The sequence below is a fragment of the Lithobates pipiens genome, unplaced genomic scaffold (assembly GCF_037356315.1).
Source record: "Lithobates pipiens isolate NorthernLeopardFrog02 unplaced genomic scaffold, aLitPip1_a1.2 Scaffold_13, whole genome shotgun sequence".
NCBI classification, from domain to species: Eukaryota; Metazoa; Chordata; class Amphibia; order Anura; family Ranidae; genus Lithobates; species Lithobates pipiens.
The window spans coordinates 484,021,039-484,042,599 of NW_027507718.1; the positions used below are offsets into that span (position 1 = coordinate 484,021,039).

At 45.5% G+C, this 21,561-nt stretch overlaps 1 protein-coding gene across 4 annotated transcripts in view; it reads left to right on the forward strand.

Annotated features, from left to right (window-relative positions):
- The first annotated feature begins 10,485 nt into the window (after nt 1-10,485).
- IMMT (inner membrane mitochondrial protein) overlaps nt 10,486-21,561 on the forward strand; it is a 51,199-nt gene continuing 40,123 nt past the window's right edge. For 2 of the 4 annotated variants that reach the window (XM_077477976.1, XM_077477979.1), the window contains exon 1: nt 10,486-10,658. In XM_077477976.1, the coding sequence (XP_077334102.1) occupies nt 10,614-10,658 (45 nt within the window). In that variant the 5' untranslated portion in view covers nt 10,486-10,613. The remainder of the gene's footprint in view (nt 10,659-21,561) is intronic. The other 2 variants (XM_077477975.1, XM_077477977.1) reach the window with 1 other exon arrangement.

Genomic DNA, 21,561 nt, shown 5'->3' on the forward strand with positions numbered 1-21,561 from the left:
TATATTTATTGGTTTGCGCAAAAGTTGTCACATCTACAAACTAAGGTACGTTTTCTGGAATTTACGCAGCTTTTAGTTTACGACTGCCTATCTCATTTCTTGAGGTGCTAAAATGGCAGGGCAGTACAAAACCCCCCCAAATGACCCCATTTTGGAAAGTAGACCCCCTAAGGAAATTGATAAGTGGCATGTTAAGCCCATTGAATATTTTATTTTTTTGCCTCAAGCGATTGAATAATGACAAAAAAAAATTTTTTTTTTTTTTTACACAAAGTTGTCACTAAATGATATATTGCTCACGCATGCCATGGGCATATGTGAAATGACACCCCAAAATAAATTTTGCTGCTTCTCCTGAGTACGGGGATACCACATGTGTGGGATTTTTTGGGAGCCTAGCCGCGTACGGGGCCCCGAAAACCAAGAACCGCCTTCAGGTTTTCTAAGGGCGTAAATATTTGACTTCACTCCTCACTACCTATTACAGTTTTGAAGGCCATAAAATGCCAAGATGGCACAAAACCCCCACAAATGACCCCATTTTAGAAAGTAGACACCCCAAGCTATTTGCTGAGAGGCATGTTGAGTCCATGGAATATTTTATATTTTGCCACAAGTTGCGGGAAAATTACAAACTTTTTTTTTTTTTTTTTCACAAAGTTGTTACTAAATGATATATTGCTCACGCATGCCATGGGCATATGTGAAATGACACCCCAAAATAAATTCTGCTGCTTCTCCTGAGTACGGGGATACCACATATGTGGGACTTTTTGGGAGCCTAGCCGCGTACGGGGCCCCGAAAACCAAGCACCGCCTTCAGGCTTTCTAAGGGCGTTACAGTTTTGAAGGCCATAAAATGCCAAGATGGCACAAACCCCCCCCCAAATGACCCCATTTTGGAAAGTAGACACCCCTAAATTTAGGGGTACACTAGTGAGACTAGGTAATAAATGGCGGGTGCCCTGAAACTATAAAAAAATAACTAACCAACCAGCGTCACCTGTAACAGTTATATGGTGATCACTGGTGAAAGGGTTAACTAGGGGGCAATCAGGGGGCTTTATGCGGTAGTATATGGGGGTCCCTGGCGCTATAAAAATCTGTGGCGAACCTAAATACCTACCTGCCTAACTAGCGTCACCTGTGACACTAATACAGCGATCAGAAAAACGATCGCTTATTAGGCTGGGTTCACACTGGAGCGATGCGGGAACGCCACGAATCCGCGGCGGGTTCCCGCATCACATGCCTCCCGGCGGCAGTTCACACTGCCCTATGCGAACTGCTGGGAGTGTCAGTGAAATGTTAATGACACCCCCAGATCAGTTCGCATATCGCAGTGCGATCTGCAAACTCGGATCGCATGGTGTGAACACCCATGCGATCCGATTCTGCTGCGGACCAAAAAAAGGGTCCCGTGCGAGTTTGCGGCGGGTGCGACACAAATTCAGCCATACTATCTGTATACTATCTGTATGGCTGAACTCGAATCGCACAGAGATCGGATGTGATTTGCACTGCAGTGCGGTGCGAATCACATCCGTTCTCATAAACCGCTGCAATGTGAACCCAGCCTTAGTGACACTGGCGACGGGGGGTGATCACGGGGTTAAACCTTTATTGGGGGGGTTAGGGGGGTACCTTAGAACTAAAGGGGGCTAACCCTAACTGCCCTAACAGTTATTACAGTCACAAATGACACCCGCCGGGTGATCAGGGGGTTAAACCTTTATTAGGTAATAAATGGCGGGTGCCCTGAAACTATAAAAAAATAACTAACCAACCAGCGTCACCTGTAACAGTTATATGGTGATCACTGGTGAAAGGGTTAACTAGGGGGCAATCAGGGGGCTTTATGCGGTAGTATATGGGGGTCCCTGGCGCTATAAAAAGCTGCGGCGAACCTAAATACCTACCTGCCTAACTAGCGTCACCTGTGACACTAATACAGCGATCAGAAAAATGATCGCTTATTAGGCTGGGTTCACACTGGAGCGATGCGGGAACGCCACGAATCCGCGGCGGGTTCCCGCATCGCATGCCTCCCGGCGGCAGTTCACACTGCCCTATGCGAACTGCTGGGAGTGTCAGTGAAATGTTAATGACACCCCCAGATCAGTTCGCATATCGCAGTGCGATCTGCAAACTCGGATCGCATGGTGTGAACACCCATGCGATCCGATTCTGCTGCGGGCCAAAAAAAGGGTCCCGTGCAAATTTGCGGCGGGTGCGATGCGAATTCAGCCATACTATCTGTATGGCTGAACTCGAATCGCACAGAGATCGGATGTGATTTGCACTGCAGTGCGGTGCGAATCACATTCGTTCTCATAAACCGCTGCAATGTGAACCCAGCCTTAGTGACACTGGCGACGGGGGGTGATCACGGGGTTAAACCTTTATTGGGGGGGTTAGGGGGGTACATTAGAACTAAAGGGGGCTAACCCTAACTGCCCTAACAGTTATTACAGTCACAAATGACACCAATGCAAAAAAAAAAAAAATGACATTGGTGTCACTGTGACTGGGGGGCAGGGGTAATTGGGGGGGTGATCTGGGGGGGTGTGAGTGTGCCTGGCATGTTCTACTGTGAAGTGTCGTGTTGGTGCAACTCACCGATCCTCTCTCCTTGGTGTCGGAACGAAAAATACCGACACGGAGGAGAGATTACATCACTTCCTCTCCTGTGTTTACATTACAGGAGAGGAAGTGATGTCACGAAGGATTTCTATTTGTCGGGAGCGATCGCGAGGGGGTGGCCATGAATGAATGGCCGCCCCCTCATCCCGGATCGCTCGCGAACGAATACCGACCGATCGGGCCCCCGACCCGCGGGAAGGCAGGGACGTACAGGTACGCCCATATGCCTGCCCGTGCCATTCTGTCGACGTACATCGTCGTGCGGCGGTCGGGAAGTGGTTAAAAAAGTTTCAAAAATCCAATAGATTTCGTTCCACTTCACAATTGTGTCCCACTTGTTGGTGATTCTTCACAAAAAATCAAAAAATTATATCTTTATGTTTGAAGCCTGAAATGTGGCAAAAGGTTGAAAAGTTCAAGGGGGCCGAATACTTTCGCAAGGCACTGTATATATATATATATACTTTTCAACCTTTTGCCACATTTCAGGCTTGCTGGGAGAGCCTATTTATTTGGGTGGAGTCAGGTGGTTGGTGTTCTGTGCCACCTGGATGGCTGTCTGGGTCGATGTGAGTTATGTCACCCTGGGCTGCTAGGCCGGGAAGCCTGAGGCCCATCCTGGGGACACCTGGCTGTTAGACTGCCTGAGGCCTATTGAGGAGCAGGAGAAGCAGCTCAGGGTTGTGACTGCAGGATTGGAGTCCAACCGAGTTGCCAAGGTTCAGCCGGATGGGCAAACAGTTATGGTCGGAGGTAGAAAGGAAGCTGTTACCACTAAGGGACTGTCCATCTTACTACAGGAGACTACTGTAGGTACGCTGAAGCAAGTACGAGAGCAGTCTTCTCACCAGCGGGAAACAAAACATCAGCAAGTGCCAAGCCAGGGGCCCAGCAGGATAGTGGGGGGGACGCTTGAGGAGTGTACAGCAGGATAGCTGTGGAAGAGTTTAGGGGATCCAGTGATGACTGGGATCTGGAAGTCTAGTGAGAGACTGGGAGCTCAGTGAGTGAAGATCTACAGTGGAATACTGTGAGATAAGTAAAGGACTGTTTTTTGTTACCAAGAGTTATGTTCAACTACCGCTAGTGACTGTTGCAAGATTAGTTGCCAAAGGAGACAGCGGTCTTACCTATATGGAAGTGTTATCCGGCTGGAGGCCTTCCACTGTAAAGCTGTCTACCTAGAGAAGTCTTGCAGTCTACCAATTATCATTGCATCTGCTCAAGGGTGTCCTGGGCCTAACCCTCTCTCACCCAGTTCTGTTAAGATACAGTAAATCTCTTGTTTACATTCAAAAAGTAACTAGCTCCTATAATTTCTTCTTGCATCACACCCACCATGTCTGGTAACCTACTCTACAATGAATGATGTCAGCTCTCCCTAACCCTTGAGGTCCCCATTAGGCCTCTGGGGCCCCAGGGACCTTGCTACGCACCGTATTATGTTTTTTTTTTTATTCATTAACCACTTGAGCCCCGGAAGGATTTACCTCCTTACACAGTACGCCTGTTGGGGGTCTGCGGTCAGGAAAGGAGCCAGTACCTCTGCCCAGACTTTATCAGGCAGACCCTCCCTTGCTGCAACCCGCTCAAACATAGCTAGGTATGCTTCCACATTGTCTAAGGCCGTCATCTTTTGCAGGGTCAGCTGCACTGCTTTCCGGGGGTCACTCTTTACAGTGGGATCATCTTTCGACATTTCAGCCTGCTGGGTCACCATCTTTTGTAATCCCACTATCTGTTCACTCAGTAAGCGATTTGTTTCCTGTTGTACAGCGACTGTCTGCACCAGGATCTGCTCCTGCTGAACCTGTGCTTGTACCAGGGCCTGCTGGGCCTCCTGTACCAGGGCCTCCTGATGGCGGGCCTGGACCTCCTGATAGCGGGCCTGGGCCTCCTGATGGCGGGCCTGTGTTTGTACCAGGGCCTCCTGATGGCGGGCCTTGGCCTCCTGATGGTGGGCTTGCGCTTGTGTATTAGCCAATACCAGCTGCCTAACCACATCCTCCATGGCTTGTTCAGAAAATGTCACTGTCTGCGCAGCTTTAACCCAGGACATGGGATTAGACTGGACCACTCAAACTGCCCGATGCACGCTCCACCAATTGTAGGGGATCAGGGGGTGAAGAGCTGGCTCAGAGGCAGTCCAGTAAAATAAAATTGGCTTTTATTCAGCAAAAAAAAACATAAGATCAGACAGACTTGTCTTATCACATGGATGTGCACACAGGTACAGCTCACAGTTCATCAGCCCACAGGCTTAGAGGTAACAGTTCATAGCTCCAAACACAGCTAAAGTCTTTTTGTGGTTTAAGCTCACCCAGCAGGTACACCTTCCAGCAATGGACGTTTCCACACAGCGTGCTGCTGTGTCTCTCTCTCCTACTCAACAACTCCACACTGACACTTTCAGCACACCTGATAATAAGCAGGCCTGAAGGGGAAGTACTTGTCTTCTTCAATTAACCCCCTCTTAACCCTGCCCCAGGCTGACCCTCTACAAGCCACATCGTTTGTTATCCGTAGGTGATAAAGGAGTATAGTGGCTTCTAACCAAAGTATTCCTCAAAGACCGAGATCTTTTGAAAGTAATTTCGAGATAATCCAGCAGATGTTTTGATACATTGGGATCCCCTTTCAGAAGATACCAGTATTTTTTGAGAATGTTACGCACTTGGGAGTGTTGACCGCAAAAACGTGTTATCAGTCTGACTCCCGAATTGGATTTGAGTGGTCTGTGGCCATGAATAAGGGTAGTTCTATTTTGTTTTTTGGCTTTCAAATAAGATCTTTTGAGGCATTTGTTACTATATCCACGATGACGTAGTCGTAATTGAAGTTTTTTGGCCTCTAATTCGAAATCTGCTTCGTTACTGCAGTTTCTTTTTAAACGAAGATATTGGCCATACGGGATGCTTGCCACCAAAGGAGCCGGGTGAGAACTCGAAGCATGCAGCAAAGTGTTTGCTGCCAATGGTTTTCGGAACAAGGTAGATCCAATGTCACCATTCGGGTTGACAAAAATTTGTATATCAAGAAAGGTCAAACGCGAACGACTCCTCTCCATAGTGAACTTGAGATTGAACAGGTTGACCCCAAGAGTGTCAACAGGTCCAACTCAGTCCCTGTCCAAATGAAGAAGATATCATCAATATACCTTCTCCATATGGGAATCACATCAAAAAATCTTTGTAAATCATCTCGATGGAAAATATGTCGCTCCCACCCCCACAGGTACAGGTTGGCATATGAGGGGGCACATTTAGTCCCCATAGCCACCCCCTGGACCTGGAGGTAGTGGGAGTGTCCAAAGAGAAAGATGTTAGTCAAAATAAAATAAAGCAGCTTCAAAACAAATTGATTGTAGTCCATTGAGGCCTCGCCGCTCTTGGAAATGAAGCCCTCCACAACTCTGACACCCAAATCACGAGGGATGGAGTTGTAGAGAGCTTCAACATCGAGAGACACGAGCCATGAGTCCTCAGAGATTGAAATCCCGTCCAACACCCTCAACAAATCTCTGGTGTCTTGTAAATAGGAAGTTAAACCCTCCACATGTGGATGGAGGAAATGATCAATTAAGGCACTAGCATGTTCAGTGAGGCATCCATTACCGGACACTATCGGGTGTCCAGGTGGATTGGATGCATGTTTGTGAACTTTTGGCAAGGCATATAAGGTGGGTGTTTTAGGGTTCTGGACATTTAAGAATTCCTAGGTTTTCTTGTTGATTAGTCCATGGTGATAGGCAGAGCCAATTAGTTTCCTATATTGGATAATGGTGTAATTAACATGGCTTTCAGGAATTTTGCGATACCATTCATTGTTCTCTCAAGAGTTTCCCAACCATCGATTTATATTGGCTGTTGTCCATCACAACCAGATTTCCACCCTTATCTGAGGGCTTAATGGTAATACGTGTTTCATGCTGTAAGGAGGTAAGGGCCTCTCTTTGTTGAGTGGTTAGATTGGATTCCCTTAAGCCCAACCATTTGGTTCTACATATTTCATTTGTTACCTGTTGTGTAAAGGCCCAAATGTTGGGATTACCTTGTAGGGCTGGAAACCTAGTAGATTTAGATTTAGATTTTGTAATCCTTGGGAACAGAAGCAATGGGGGGAGGTGCAGACCGAGGAGAATCGGATATCCCCCGAGACAGCGAATCTGCCTCATCCAAATCCGTCTCATCAATGTGCCCCCACTCCCACAGTTCCATCAATTCTTCCATAGCTTTAATGTCATTTAAACTCATCCCCTGCAGGGATAGATCTGGCTGGTGTGGAACATGAATCGATGGTTGGGATCTGTCACATAAAATCGGGAACATTAATTTGTGAGCAAATAAATTTAGGTCTTTAACCAATTCAAATGTGTCAACAGATTGGGTAGGGCAGAAAGTCAATCTAAGTTTTAAAACCGAAATTTGGGCTTCAGTAAGAGTAATTGATGAAAAATTGATTATTTCAAACTTGTTTTGGATTGCTTCGGAGGTATCAAAGTCGGATCCAATACTTTTTTAAGGTCGTGTACGGGTTGGGTAAAGATCGGGGCTGTGCGAAAAACCCGATTCAGTGGTGGCTACAGCCTGTCCCACATTGATCTGGGGGGAGGTCGTAGTCAGCAGTGAATCGGATGTGCCGAAGTGAGGGCTAGTGTCAGATTGAACATGTGTTTTGACAGTGCCTGAAGATTTGGCCACTGAGGCTCTGGTGTTCATGGGAGTGCGGTTTAAATTGGGAAGCTCTTTAGGCTTACCACCAGATTCATTGACGTTACCGTTAGTGCGTTTATGGTGAGATTGCTTCCTCGATGAAGTGATTCGATCCGTTACCTGTGAAGAAGGGATAGAAGTAGAAGATAGTGATGAGGTATCAGAATCTGACTGTTCTGAAATAACTGTAATTGGATTGAGTTTCTTTTGAATATTTTTCCTCTTATTCCTAAGAGGTGTCCGATTGTAGGCTTGGCGGTTATCATATGCAAGTTTGTCCCTCATAAACTTTTTTTCCTTGGTTTTTAATAGTTCAGTTACATATTGTTCCAAGCTTGCCTTGAGCGCAATTTCGCAAACTGCAAAGTGTGCATCCAGGGTAATTGGCTTATTATCCTCATATAATTTTTCAATGTCGCCATCTACCATAGTTAGTTCATTGGTATAGTGACAGCAGAGAAGGTGCATAATTTTCGCAGAACATTGTTGTAAATTGGCCTCCCATTGGGATTTAAAGTCTGGTTCGAGTTTATGAATGGTTGGAAAGATTTGGATTCTCAAGCCCCAAGGGGACATTTGATCATCCGCATATTTAGTAAAGTACCATTTATTCCAATAAATTCAAGATTTTCTTTCCAACATCCGTTGGAGTCTCAGAAAAAAATCAATCAATCAATTTCAACTGTACCATATAGGCTCTGAGAGGCTTGACCAGTTTGACCACTTATGAAATTTATGAAACAAAGAGATTCATTTTTGGAACCCATGTCTATGTAGTGAGATGTGTTTCTGTGCTCTGTTTCTGTGCTTTCACTCATATGCCTTCTATGTCCTTTGAATTAAATTACATTTTTGATTATTATTATTTGGACTGTTCATATGTATGAATATAAATATGTATTTACAAGTTCTCTTTGTATTTTGTTGCCTTAGCATTTATTGCAAGCTGCATCACCTATCTCCTGAGGAAGCTCGAATGAGCGAAACATGTTGAGAGTAGCAGCTGTTTTTTTTATTTATAAGATTGGTAACATTCCATGTATTTATGCTTTGTACCAGGCTTATATCCATTGTTATGTATTGATACTTTTATCGATGCTCTTTTCTCTATTTTTATTTTTTGTATAAATAAAAATAAAACCTTTTATAAAATATTGTTTCGATCCATCCAATCTGCTACCGTTTAAAGTCCCAGGGGTTGGTTACCCTCCAGCCCTTCTGGTTTTCTCCCCCCTTCTCCATTTGGAATTTTGAATATCTCACTGCCTGTGATTGGCGAAGTGCCAAGTTCCTGGCGGGCTCTTCACGTGGGGTGTGCAAACACTTAGGAGCTCATCCTTATTTCTGAGGACTGGTGACCAGAACTGGACAGCATACTCCAGGTGTAGCTGGACCAGAGTCTTGTAGAGTGGGAGAATTATCATTTTATCTCTGGAGTTGATCCCTTTTTAATGCATGCCAATCTTCTGTTGGCTTTGCTTGCAGCAGCTTGGCATTGAATGCTATTGCTGAGCCTATCATCTACTAGGACCCCAGCTCCTTTTCCATCCTGGATTCCCCCCGAGGTTCTCCCCCCCCCCTGTGTATGGATTGCATTCACATTTTTGGCACCCAAATGCATTGTTTTACATTTTTACACACTAAACCTCATTAGCCATTTTTTCCAAAAAAATTTAGTTTGGAAAACTGTAGCGCAATAACAGCGCGACATAAAAAATTTCAACGACTGAGATTTTATTCTCGAGGATCTCTGCTAAAAAAAAAAAAAAAAAAAAAAAAGAAAAAACACACACACACACACACACATATATATATATATATAGCACTAACCCCCCGAAGGAGCTGCTGGTTTGATCGGGCTTACCATTACCTTCTTATAATCGATTTACGTCTAGGGGTTCCTGTGGTAGATGGCCCAGTAACTTTAGAGACTGACGACAGATCCGCATAAAGGGATTTTTGTTTCCAAAAAGGTAGTCAATAAACAGTCTCTTAAAATAGGATCAGAGGGTAAGGAGGAAAGTTCAGGTACTCTTAGTGTCAAATCAATAATAAAGAACTCTCTTACTTTGACTAAATCCAGAGAATAGCCATTCACAGCTGTACGTTCACTCAAGTTGGATAGTCCCTCTCTCACAAGGCCTAGCAGCCTATAAGGTGCTTAAATCAGGAACAAGTCTCTGTCACAGACATTGTTGTAGAACATGTAGGAAACTAGGACTTGTAGAACACTCTTGTGATACCTGGATCTTTTTAGCCGGTTTGGTGATACCCACGAGATTGGATTCACTTAGGTCCCCCAGCCCCACCAGGCTCTTGCTAAGAAGCCAACCCATACGTGGCCTTCTTCTGAAGAGTCTTCCCCTGGATAGCTACGAAGTTGCTGGGCCTCTCCACAACCGGAGACAGCACTGAACCACCTTGGAATCCTTCCTTTAGTTTCCTTGCCTCGGGCTAGCCAACCCCGAGACATAGAGTCAGGTCGATCCGCACCCCAGGCCATAGCCTTCCTGGGGGACTGGTCAGGAGGACCAGGACCATGGAGTCAGAACATACTTCTGGATCAGAACCTCGAACCATGTGACATCCGCATCTTAAATATCCTCTCCCAGAAAGCACAGCAAGAGTGACACTCCCACTGGGCTGGCTCAGAGAGAAAGTAACCTTAAAGCACCCAACCAAACTGTGATTCCATGCCTGCCAGAAGAAACAGTGCCTCCTGTGGCCAGGCTGAACATACTACAGTCCAGTCAGACTGATGCTGAGGTCAAAATTTGGAATAATTATACCCAAACCAAACTGCAGCTCAGGTGTAACCTTAAATTTCAAAAACACATAGCGCGTGCTCTTCAGGAATCGGGGCTATATATATATATATATATATATATATATATATATATATATAATGTTTGGGGGTTGTAAGTAATTGTCTAGCAAAAAATACTGATTTTAACTTGTAAGCAATAAATGTCAGAAAAAGGCCCGGTCAGCAAGTGAAAACAATGGTGCTAAAGCAGGAGCACTTCTCTATATTGTGAGCCTGCAAAGTGTAAAGTTTTTTTTCCTGTTTGCATCCAATAAAGTTATTGATGAAATAGAAAAAAAAAAAAAAGGTGTCGCTGTGTGGAGGGGGCGTGTTCTGAGAAAGGGGCGTGGGCGGTGTCAGTGTGCAGACAGTCTCCTCATTCATCCGGCGGCGGGATATGTTGTACTGAGCCGTACCCCGGAGAGACATCCGCCCCCCTCACACGAAGGAAAATGCTGCGGGTGTGTAGGAAGGCCCGGGCGGCGGCGCTCGCTCAGGTAAGCGAGGACGGGAGGTTGTATAGCGGATATTGGACGGCGGGCGTTTCACTGACAGTACAGACCGCTGTGTACGGTGTATGTGTGAGACTCCTGAAGCGACAGCTAGGCCTATTCGGTCTATACCGGCATTGCAAGGGCACAGGGCTTTCTGTCAGAGGCTGCGGGACTAGAAGACTTTTGCTGTAGCCAATTGGAGCTCGCCGTTATACCAGAGCGACCAATGACAGCGCGCAGCCTTAGTCGCTCCGACCAGTCAGCTTTCACGGTGGTGACCTTTCAACTTTGTCAGCGTATGGGGGCGGGACGCGCCGCGAGCGACGTGGTCTGTTGTCAAATGGCATGCGGATTGGAATGGATGGGCGTGTGGCTCAGCCAATGGAAGTGCAGTGTTGGTTTAGGTCATGTAGTGGGCAGCGGGGAGAATCCAGAGGACAGATGCTGGGATGAGCAGTGCGGGGTGATCAGTGGGAGGAGGAGGGGAGCGCAGTGTGTGTGTTGTACCATAGGAGGGTGATCAGTGCCTGGGAGGCTGTGCAGCTCTCCTGTGACACCGGCCCCAGGAGGACGTGACCTTGCCGAGTGTCCCTCCCAGTCTCAGGCCTTAGTCAGAGCCCGGCCCTCCTTATCTCAGCATTGTACAGCAGTCTGGAAGTGACAGATACCGCTGTGCCCATGTGCACCAATCATTCACCTTTTATTCCTGAGTTTGTCAAGTGATGAAAGCAGATCACCAATCCCCGAACTCCGGCATCATCCCATACTACTTTTGTTGCTAAGGACGTTGCTAAGACTCTTCCAGCTGTTAGGCCCCAGTCACACTTGTGCGACTTTGGACCCCCCCCATACTCCTTCACATGGGGGGTATCTGGGTTCCCTCTTACTAAAGGGGGTTCCAGATTCTGATGACCCCCCCACAACCACTGGCCAGGGTTGTGGGAAAGAGGCCCTTGCCTCTATCAATATGGGGGCAAGGTGCTTTGGGAAGAGGGGAGGGTGCCCCCTCCATGTTGAGGGCATGTGGCCTGGTATGGTTCAGGAGGGGGGCGCTCACTCATCCCCCCCCCCCCCCCCCATTTCTAGACCTACCAGGCTTCATTCTCGGGTAAGGGTCTGATGTGTATTTTAGGGAAGACCCCCAAGGCTTTTTTTTTTTTTTTTTTACGTTTTGCCATGGTGTTTCCCTTAAAATCCATACCAGACCTGAAGGGCCTGGTATGGATTGAGGGGGATGCAGGTTTCTTTTCTTTTAAAGCTGAGTTCTGCCTTTAAAATAAGTTAAAGTAAATAAATTGTTCGCTGCAAATACTACAGCTGCTGACTTTTTAAAATAAGGACATTTACCTGTCCAGGGTGCCCGCAATACCCTCACCCGAACTGTCCACAAAGTCGCACTCATCCAAAGTTGCTCAATTTGCACCGTAAAGTCACAGTGGAAATCACACAAGTGTAAATGGACACTTACTGCTCACCTCCAGCAGCACAGGATTCAGCTCTCAAACACTGAGCTCAAAGCTACTGCGTCGGAGGTAGAGAACAACGATGTGAGGGGGACTGATTCCAAGAGCGATCTCCCTCCTGTGATAGTCGAGGTGAACAGGGACAGCTAGGTGTCTCTCTGGGAGACTTCCGGTCAGGCTCCATGATATATGTATAGGGCCTACACCTATAGCAAGGGCATTATTCAACTTTGGTTGAAGCTGCAGTTTGTTTTTATCTACAGGGGCATGTGAGGGGTTTGATTAAGGCTTCTTTCACACTGGGGCGGCAAGTCTGTTAGCGGTAAAGCACTGCTAGTTTTAACGGTGCTTTACTGCTGTTTAAGCAGCGCTTTTCGGCCACTAGTGGGGTGCTTTTAACCCCCAAGAAGGGGTTAAAAGCGCCTGTGTTGTAGCGCTTTGGAAGTGCTGCCCAATCATTCCAGTGCGCAGAGGTGGTGTAGGAGTGGCTTATCCCCCGCCCCAAAGATACGGCTTGCAGGATATTTATTCCCCTTCCCACAATCACACCGCCCAGTGTGAAAGCACTCGGGCTTTCACACCGGGAAGGCATCAGAGGCAGTTTATAGGCACTATTTTTAGCGCTAAAACTCTTGAAAACTACCTGTGTGGAAGGAGTCTAAGAGAGAGAGTTTGCTTTTGCGATGGTGGAAGTGAACAGTAACAGCGAGGAGCGTCTTAGCAACGTTCTAGCAACAAGGCAGGGTAGGATAATGTGATCTCTGGGAGGTTTTCAGATTAGGATTTACTGCGAGAAGGCGATGGCTGCTGACACCGCAGCCTTAAAGTTGAACTGTAGGCAAAACTTTTTTTCCGTTTTGGATAGAGTAAGGGAGGGTTATTAACCCTGACAATTATTTTTTTTTTTTTTCAATCTGTGCCCCATTGCAGAGATTTTCCTTCATTTCCTGTCCCATAGCCAAAAAAGTGAGAGGGAATGCCGGAAAATTAAGGGAGCTTAGGGACCCCAAAGTCACCAGAACTCCCGTTGGAAGATTTCCTGTATTACTTTTCTAGGAACAACCCAAAATGTGGGATTTTACTTTTACTTTTAACGATTAACAGAACAAATAGACTGTGAATTTTCTTAATGGGTGGCACAGCAAAAAAAAAAAAAAAAACAGAACAGCCTTCTAATCACTCTCTCCTCTATCCAAAAAAACAAACAAACATTTTGCATTTTTTTATTATTATTATACTGGATTTATATAGCGCCGACAGTTTACGCAGCACTTTACAACATTAGGGTAGACATTACAATACAATACAATTCAAGACAGAGGGAATCAGAGGGCCCTGCTCGTTAGAGCTTACAATCTAGGAGGGAGGGTCAAGTTATACAAAAGGGTAATAGCTGTGGGGGATGAGCTAATGGAGAAAATAGTGCAGTTGTTAGATGGAGGCAGGATAGGCTTCTCTGAAGAGGAAAGTTTTCAGGGATCGCCTAAAAATGGATACATTTGGAGACAGTCTGACAGATTGGGGTAGTGAGTTCCAGAGGATGGACGAGGCTCGGGAGAAGTCCTGGAGGCGGATATGGGAGGAGGTGATGAGGGAGCTAGAGAGCAGGAGGCCTTGGGAGGAATGAAGTGGGCGATTCGGTTGGTATTTTGAGACTAGGCTAGTGATGTAGCTGGGGGCAGAGTTGTGGATGGCTTTGTAAGTAAGTGTTAGTATTTTGAATTTAATTTGTTGGGCAAGTGGCAGCCAATGGAGGGATTGGCAGAGTGGGGTTGCAGACACTGTGCGGTTTGTAAGGTGGATGAGTCTGGCAGCAGCATTCATGATGGACTGAAGGGGGGATAGTCTATTTAAAGGTGAACCAATGAGGAGGGAGTTGCAGTAGTCAAGGTGAGAGATAACCAGGGAGTGAATCAGGAGCTTTGTGGTTTCCTTGGTTAGAAAGGGACGTAGTTTAGAGATGTTGCGGAGGTTGAGGGGGCAAGCTTTGGAAAGTGATTGGATGTGGGGCTGAAAGGAGAGTTCAGAGTCCAGGATAACACCTAGTACCCTGACATGTGGGGATGGGTGGATGGTTGTGCCATTACTCTTGACAGAGAAGTCGGGGGAAGAGGTGAGTGGGGGAGGAAATATAAGTTCGGTTTTGGACAAGTTGAATTTAAGGAAGTGTTGTGACATCCATACAGATATGTCTGTTAGTAAGTTGATGTGTGAGGAGACTGATGGAATGAGTTGAGGGGTGGAGAGATAGATTTGTGTGTCATCAGCGTAAAAATGATATTGAAAGCCGTGAGAGGCTATCAGCTGACCCAGGGAAGAGGTGTAGATTGAAAATAAAAGGTCTAAGAACAGAACCTTGGGGGACCCCGATAGAGAAGGGAAGAGGAGTGGAGGAAGTAGAATTGTAAGTGAGACTGAAGGTGCGTTGGGACAGGTAGGATGAGAGCCACTGAAGAGCACAGTCACGGAGACCAAGGGAGTAACGTTTTTTGAGGAGGGGAAGTAGGAGTACAGAATAGTGTCCGTTGGTTTTTGCAGTTAGTAGGTCATTTGTGAGTTTTAAAAGAGCAGTTTCTGTTGAGTGTTGAGGGTGAAATCCAGATTGAAGGGAAACAAGAAGGTTGTTTTTAATGAGGTAGTCGCTCAGTTGGTTGTAAACCAGGCATTCAAGGAGTTTATAGGAAAATGGGAGCAAGGAGATAGGGCGTAGGTTGTTAAGATTGGTAGGGTCCAAGGATGGCTTTTTAAGTATGGGGTGACCAGTGCATGTTTTAGAGCATTGGGGAAAATGCCAGAGGTGAGAGAGAGATTGAAGATGTGAGTTAGAGAGTGTAGGATAGTCAGATGGCGACCGTAGTGTTTGAGAGGGAATAGGATCCAGGGGGCAGATGGTTAGGTTAGGTATATAAATTCACCCAAAACCATTTTTGCTCTTTACTCACAATATTTAGTCTCCTGTGTTAAAAAACCATCCATGGAACATGTGAGTCACTAGAGAGAGAAAGAATGTCTTCTCCAAGAAAAGGACTTCCTTGGCTGTGATGCCTTTTACTCAGCCATGCCAGTTCTTTTGCCGTATTTCATGTAATCTATATCATCTGCTTGCCTGGAAATGTTCCTGGTCATCTGACTTGTGTGTGGCTCAGTGAGCATGTATGCATAATTAATGTGCTTCTTGCCAAGCTATTCCGCCACAAATTCTTTCCTACCTCACTATTACTCCTGCCAGTGAAACGTTTACCACTGTCTGAAAATGTTTTCAGAGTTAATTTACGCATAAGTGTTCAAATGGCACACGCTAATGCAGGTTTTCTAACACGTTACAGCACACGTTCACATAGTTAATCTAGTTGAAATAACATTCAGTCCAACCCACAGGAAAAAAAAAAGAATCACAAATTGAAAACCCCCATATACACAGTCCTATACCCACAGCTGATAGAGAGGGCACCCCCCCCAATAAAGCAGGATCCAATTTGCTCACCGGGGGGAAAAAAATTATCCTGATTTACCCCCCCCCCCCCAGCCAAAGAGGCAATCGGCGTGCATGCATTGCATTAAGGCTGGGTTCACACTAGAGAAGTGTTTCTGAACGCCAGTCCTCAAGGCGCCCCAACAGGCCATGTTTTCCCTCAGATGGTAATTACTAAGGCAGTGAAACTGATCAAATCACCTGGGCAAAATAATGGAAAGCCTGAAAACATGACCTGTTAGGGTGCTTTGAGGACTGGAATTGAGAAATGCTGCTCTCAGCAGGGGGTCCGGTGTGTTTCCATTCACCGGTTCAGGTCCAATTTCGGCCCAAATTTTTGCCTGAATTCAGACCAAAAGACACACCGGACCCCTGTGCAATTCGCACCGGAGCCACTCCTGAGATGTGAGAGCCAGTCACAATCTCTTGCTATGCGAATTGGGGAAACCCACATCCAATTTGCAATAGTGTTAATCCAGCCTGAAGGATAAGTTCACCTTTTCTAAAAAAAAAATAAAAAAAAATAATTAAATAATAAAAGCACATAATGTGCATGTAAAGCTTTGTACCTGTGATCAGCAGATCCTGGGTGCAATGCCAGGCTCCAGCAGACACCCAGTCGGCTGTCTGCTCTTACCTTCCATTTAGGCAGACAGTTACTAGAGGCAGGAAGAATTGATGAACTACAAGAGCGCTCACCAGCACCCCCATAGTTCATTGAGAACAACAAGCCATTGGCCGTGGCAGCAGATGGTACTTGCAGTTAATTAATGCACAGAACTCGGTGAATGAATGACACAACCGGGTGGTTAGAGCCCTGCACACCCACATTTGTTTTTAATTGTAACAGTGTGTGCCGGGAGAGGAACCCCCACCCACTGTCACAGGGAGACGGGGGCATTGGGGAAGAGGATGCAGGAGCTGGAACATGTTGCATATTCCACCCCAAGTATGAGTGTTCCAAATGTGAAGTTCTTCAAGGCAGCCTATTCATTACAAGGATGTTCAATTCCTATCTCCTGGCGACAGGGATATTCAGTTCTGGGTTGTGGGCAAGTTGTTTCTTTTTTACATTTAGCCCCGCTGTGAGCAAGCAGCAGGGTTTAGAGCAGACAGTTCACTCTCTTGTAAAAACAAAGCGACTTACTAGCCGCTGGATTGCTTTTACAAGTAGCGGGAGGGAACATATAAAAACAGAGAGAAAAAATTAAACTAAAACCGTAGTTTGGGCTTTGCACACGCTTTAAACCCACACTGTTTTTTAAGAGGAAATTCATGAACTCAACGGTAGAAAATTATAAGCTTACACTGACGTCGTAAAATTAAACTTTTTGGCTCTGTTTTCTTGAGATTCACAGCAGTAAATCTGAAGTGCAAAAATCCTACCAAGCAGTGTAGAATGAGCGGCGCTAAATACTCAGTGAATATGCTAATGATATACACTCTCAACTAAAATGTATCCAATAAAGTATATAAATAACATTGATTGTTACCACTTTAGACTATAATAGCAACACCCTGTGAAGTGAATAGATGCAACAAATTATATGAATGAATAAGGGCCGGTTCACACTGCAGGCGATGCGAGGCGACACCGACTTGCCTCGCCGCGACCTCAGCGGCAACTTGCAGATGACTTCTGTATAGAAGTCAATGCAAGTCGCCCCGAGGTCGCCCGAAAGTAGTACAGGAACCTTTTTTCTGAGTCGGAGCGACTCGAGTCGCTCCTCTCAGAACGGTTCCATTGTACAGAACGGGGGCGACTTGTCAGATCGAGGCGAGGCAAGTCGTGTTGCCTCGCATCGCCCGCAGTGTGAACCGGCTCTAAAGTGTCCAGTTTTTAAACACAAAAAGTCCAACGTTCATTAGTTCGTGACCAGTGAATCAATAATCAATTATTATTCATAAAAACTTCCAGGAACACTCCTCTACCACACCACCGTGACTGTGACATCAATCCCCTTATGTGCACACACTCACCAGCTGTTTATGCCTCACACTGCCGTGTTTGGCTATAAACACGGCAGTGTGAGGCATGGGAAGTGGCCAAATTTAAAACCAGCAATGGCTACAACAATAGTAGCTCGTAATTTGGAGGTCTGGCTGAATCAGTTGCAAGGCAATTTGGAAAGTGGGACCTCCGGAAAGGAAATTCTTGATTCCCTTCACATGCTGCACAAGGCGGCAGGTTATATGGTAAACGCGTCGTCAGAGTCGATCAAGCTATCGGCAAAGACCGCTGCCCTAGTAAATTCCTCTTGTAGGGCTTTATTGTTAAACTCCTGGTCGGGGGGACCCGGCCTCAAAAGTTAGGCTGTGTGGCATCACATTACAAGAAACCTCTTGTTTGGCCAAGTTCTAGACTGTACTGCCAACAAGAAAAAGGCCTTTCCTAGTAAAAATAAGAAAGCCCGGGGAAACGTTTTGTTCGCCCCCAAAGACAAGGGCCCTCACAGGGGCAGACACTTAAAGGGTCAACCTCCTAAGAAACAGTGGGGAAGCAGGAAGGTGTCCTGTTTTGTTCTCCTAAGAAAACCACAAAATCCCAGTGACCTAGTTCCTGTGGGAGGGAGATTGGGCTAGTTCCCCCCACAGTGGGAAAAGACTACCCCCAAATGCGGGGAAGGCTATTGAATCCAGTTCAGGGGCACTCTGCCCGCAAAGACGTTCGTAACCACGCCTCCGAGAGATCCTCAGAAGTCGACAGCCTTGTTGTCACAAATTGGCAACTTGCTAGACCAGTCGTTCTTATTCCAGTGCCACAGCGAGGGGGGGGGGGGGGGGGGTTGGTGGGAGAAAAACGCAATTTCTTTTTTTTTTTCTTTTTTCTTTTTTTACGTTTTTGTAGTAAGGAAAGTGTCGGGCCAATTCCGCCTAATACCGAATTTGAAGTTACTGAACAAATGGGTGATCTACAAGAAATTTCGGATGGAAACAATCTTTACGGTGAAGTCAAATCTTCCCCCAGATTGCTTCATGGCCTCCTTTGATCTGAGGGACACTTATTTACACGTCACGATCCACGAAGAATCTCAAACATTTTTGAGGGTGGACATCAAGTGTTGAAAGCAGGTCCTACGTTTTCATTTCGGGGCCCTGCCATTTGGCCTGTCCTCATCCCCCAGGATTCTCACAAAAATCCTGGCGGAGGCGCTGGCCCTCCTGAGACTAATATTTAGATACTTGGATGACCTTTTATTTTTTGCACCCTCCACGCCCCGATTACAAGGAGATCTGTGGGTGGCATTTCCTTTCTGGAAAACTGAAAAGTAAATTGAGCTTTGGCGCTAAAACCTTTTTGTGTACTATAAATATAAATGCTGATACTCTGAAGAGTTAAACGAGACCTAATGTGGAAATCTCCCAAACTCCACTATATGCGTGATATTTAACGAATTACGTGAAACAAAAAATAAATATATAAATGAAATGTGTGTCTATTATCTTACAACACAAACATGCACATGTGTAGTGAAAAATATGGTTAATCTGTCACAATTAAAAATATTAGGTGCTTTAGTGGAAAATCATATGCGAGCCAAAAATTATGCTCAAAATCCTCAAAAGTGACAATCAGAAAAGCATTGTGAAAATACCAAGTAAAAACAACAAAAAATCATATAATGTCCAACTAAAAATATTTTTTCAAAATCGCATCATCTAGTTGCTGGAAAAACGCATGGAACTTTTATCAGATGAGGAAGGTGAAGCAAGGTGACTGGTGTAAAAGGGTTGAATGCATTCCTCTCCGGTGCGCCACTCTGTGTTAGAAAAGAGATATATATATGCGCTCACCAGACACCAAACCCTCAATGGGTTAACCGAACAGTCACAGTATGAGCCACTGTGCAGCTTTCTTAGGGCTCTGCCTCCGCTGTGCTGTGGGGATATTTTGCACTCTTCCTTCCGTAAATAGTCCGTTTAGCGTTTATACATAAAGGGAAACAGAAGTACAGCCATAGTGCAATACTGTTGTATGAACGTTCTTGTTTATTTAAAATCAGGTTACTCACAAAGTCTGAAAAGACAAATCGCTATGAAATTGATTGCGCCGGCGTTGCTGCTTGAATAACAGTGTAAGGTGCACGTCCTAGGCCACGCGTGGCGTGGCCTAGGACGTGCACCTTACACTGTTATTCAAGCAGCAACGCCGGCGCAATCAATTTCATAGCGATTTGTCTTTTCGGACTTTGTGAGTAACCTGATTTTAAATAAACAAGAACGTTCATACAACAGTATTGCACTATGGCTGTACTTCTGTTTCCCTTTATGTATAAACGCTAAACGGACTATTTACGGAAGGAAGAGTGCAAAATATCCCCACAGCACAGCGGAGGCAGAGCCCTAAGAAAGCTGCACAGTGGCTCATACTGTGACTGTTCGGTTAACCCATTGAGGGTTTGGTGTCTGGTGAGCGCATATATATATCTCTTTTCTAACACAGAGTGGCGCACCGGAGAGGAATGCATTCAACCCTTTTACACCAGTCACCTTGCTTCACCTTCCTCATCTGATAAAAGTTCCATGCGTTTTTCCAGCAACTAGATGATGCGATTTTGAAAAAATATTTTTAGTTGGACATTATATGATTTTTTGTTGTTTTTACTTGGTATTTTCACAATGCTTTTCTGATTGTCACTTTTGAGGATTTTGAGCATAATTTTTGGCTCGCATATGATTTTCCACTAAAGCACCTAATATTTTTAATTGTGACAGATTAACCATATTTTTCACTACACATGTGCATGTTTGTGTTGTAAGATAATAGACACACATTTCATTTATATATTTATTTTTTGTTTCACGTAATTCGTTAAATATCACGCATATAGTGGAGTTTGGGAGATTTCCACATTAGGTCTCGTTTAACTCTTCAGAGTATCAGCATTTATATTTATAGTACACAAAAAGGTTTTAGCGCCAAAGCTCAATTTACTTTTCAGATTTCTAGCCTATTCCCATTTATAGGGATAGGTTTCAAGCACAGGCAGCTTTAACCCCTTATAGTTCACTTCATTTTAGTTATTTTTTAACCTGTCTGGTGAACAGGTAAATTTGTCCATAGCGCAATCTTATTTTTCCCTATTGTCCTTTCTGGAAAAGCTGGGGTGGTTGATTAAACAGGGAGAAGTCAAACTACAGGCCTTACAGTACTTTTGGCTTCTTGGTGATGCAGAAGATCTATCTCACAGAGGAGAAAGTAGAAAAGGTGAAGGTGACGGCAGCCTTTTTTCAGAACAATCTGGCAGTTTCCATGTCGGGTCTCCTGGCAGCAACAATCCTTGCAGTACCATGGGCAAGGGCCCATTTCAGGTGTCTCCAGACTAATATCCTAAACAGCTGGAACGGAGTGCAGGATTCGCTGGACACGACCTTCTGCCTATCTCCAAAGACCAAGAAGTCTCTGTGGTGGTGGAGGAACAAAGAAAACCTTGTGCAGGGTCTATTATGGTCTTTTCCGGTGTCCGTCCGCATCATCATGGCCAGGGGGGCACCCACTGGGGGTCAAGAGTAGCCCAAGGACGCTGGGAGAAAACACAGTCCCAAAGATCAGCCAACTGGAGGGAGTTGCAAGCTATCTGGTAGTGCTAAGGGCATTTGCCAGAGAGCTGAAAAGTCACCACGTACAAGTCCTCTCGGACAGTGTGGTAGCAGTCTCTTATTTAAACAAACAAGGGGGAACAAGGTGTCTGTCCTTAATCAGTCTTTTTCTTGGGCCGAGAGGCACCTGAAGTCAATATCTGCATTCCATCTAAAGCAGGGGTCTTAAACTGGTGGCCCCCCAGCTGTTGTGAAACTACAAGTCCCATGAGGCATGGCAAGGATGATCATTACAAGCATGACTCCCACAGGCAGAGGCATGATGGGACTTGTAGTTTCGCAACAGCTGGAGGGCCACCAGTTTGAGATCCCTGATCTAAAGGGAGGGAAAAATCATCTGGCAGACTTTCTGTGTTGGCACCAAGTGTAC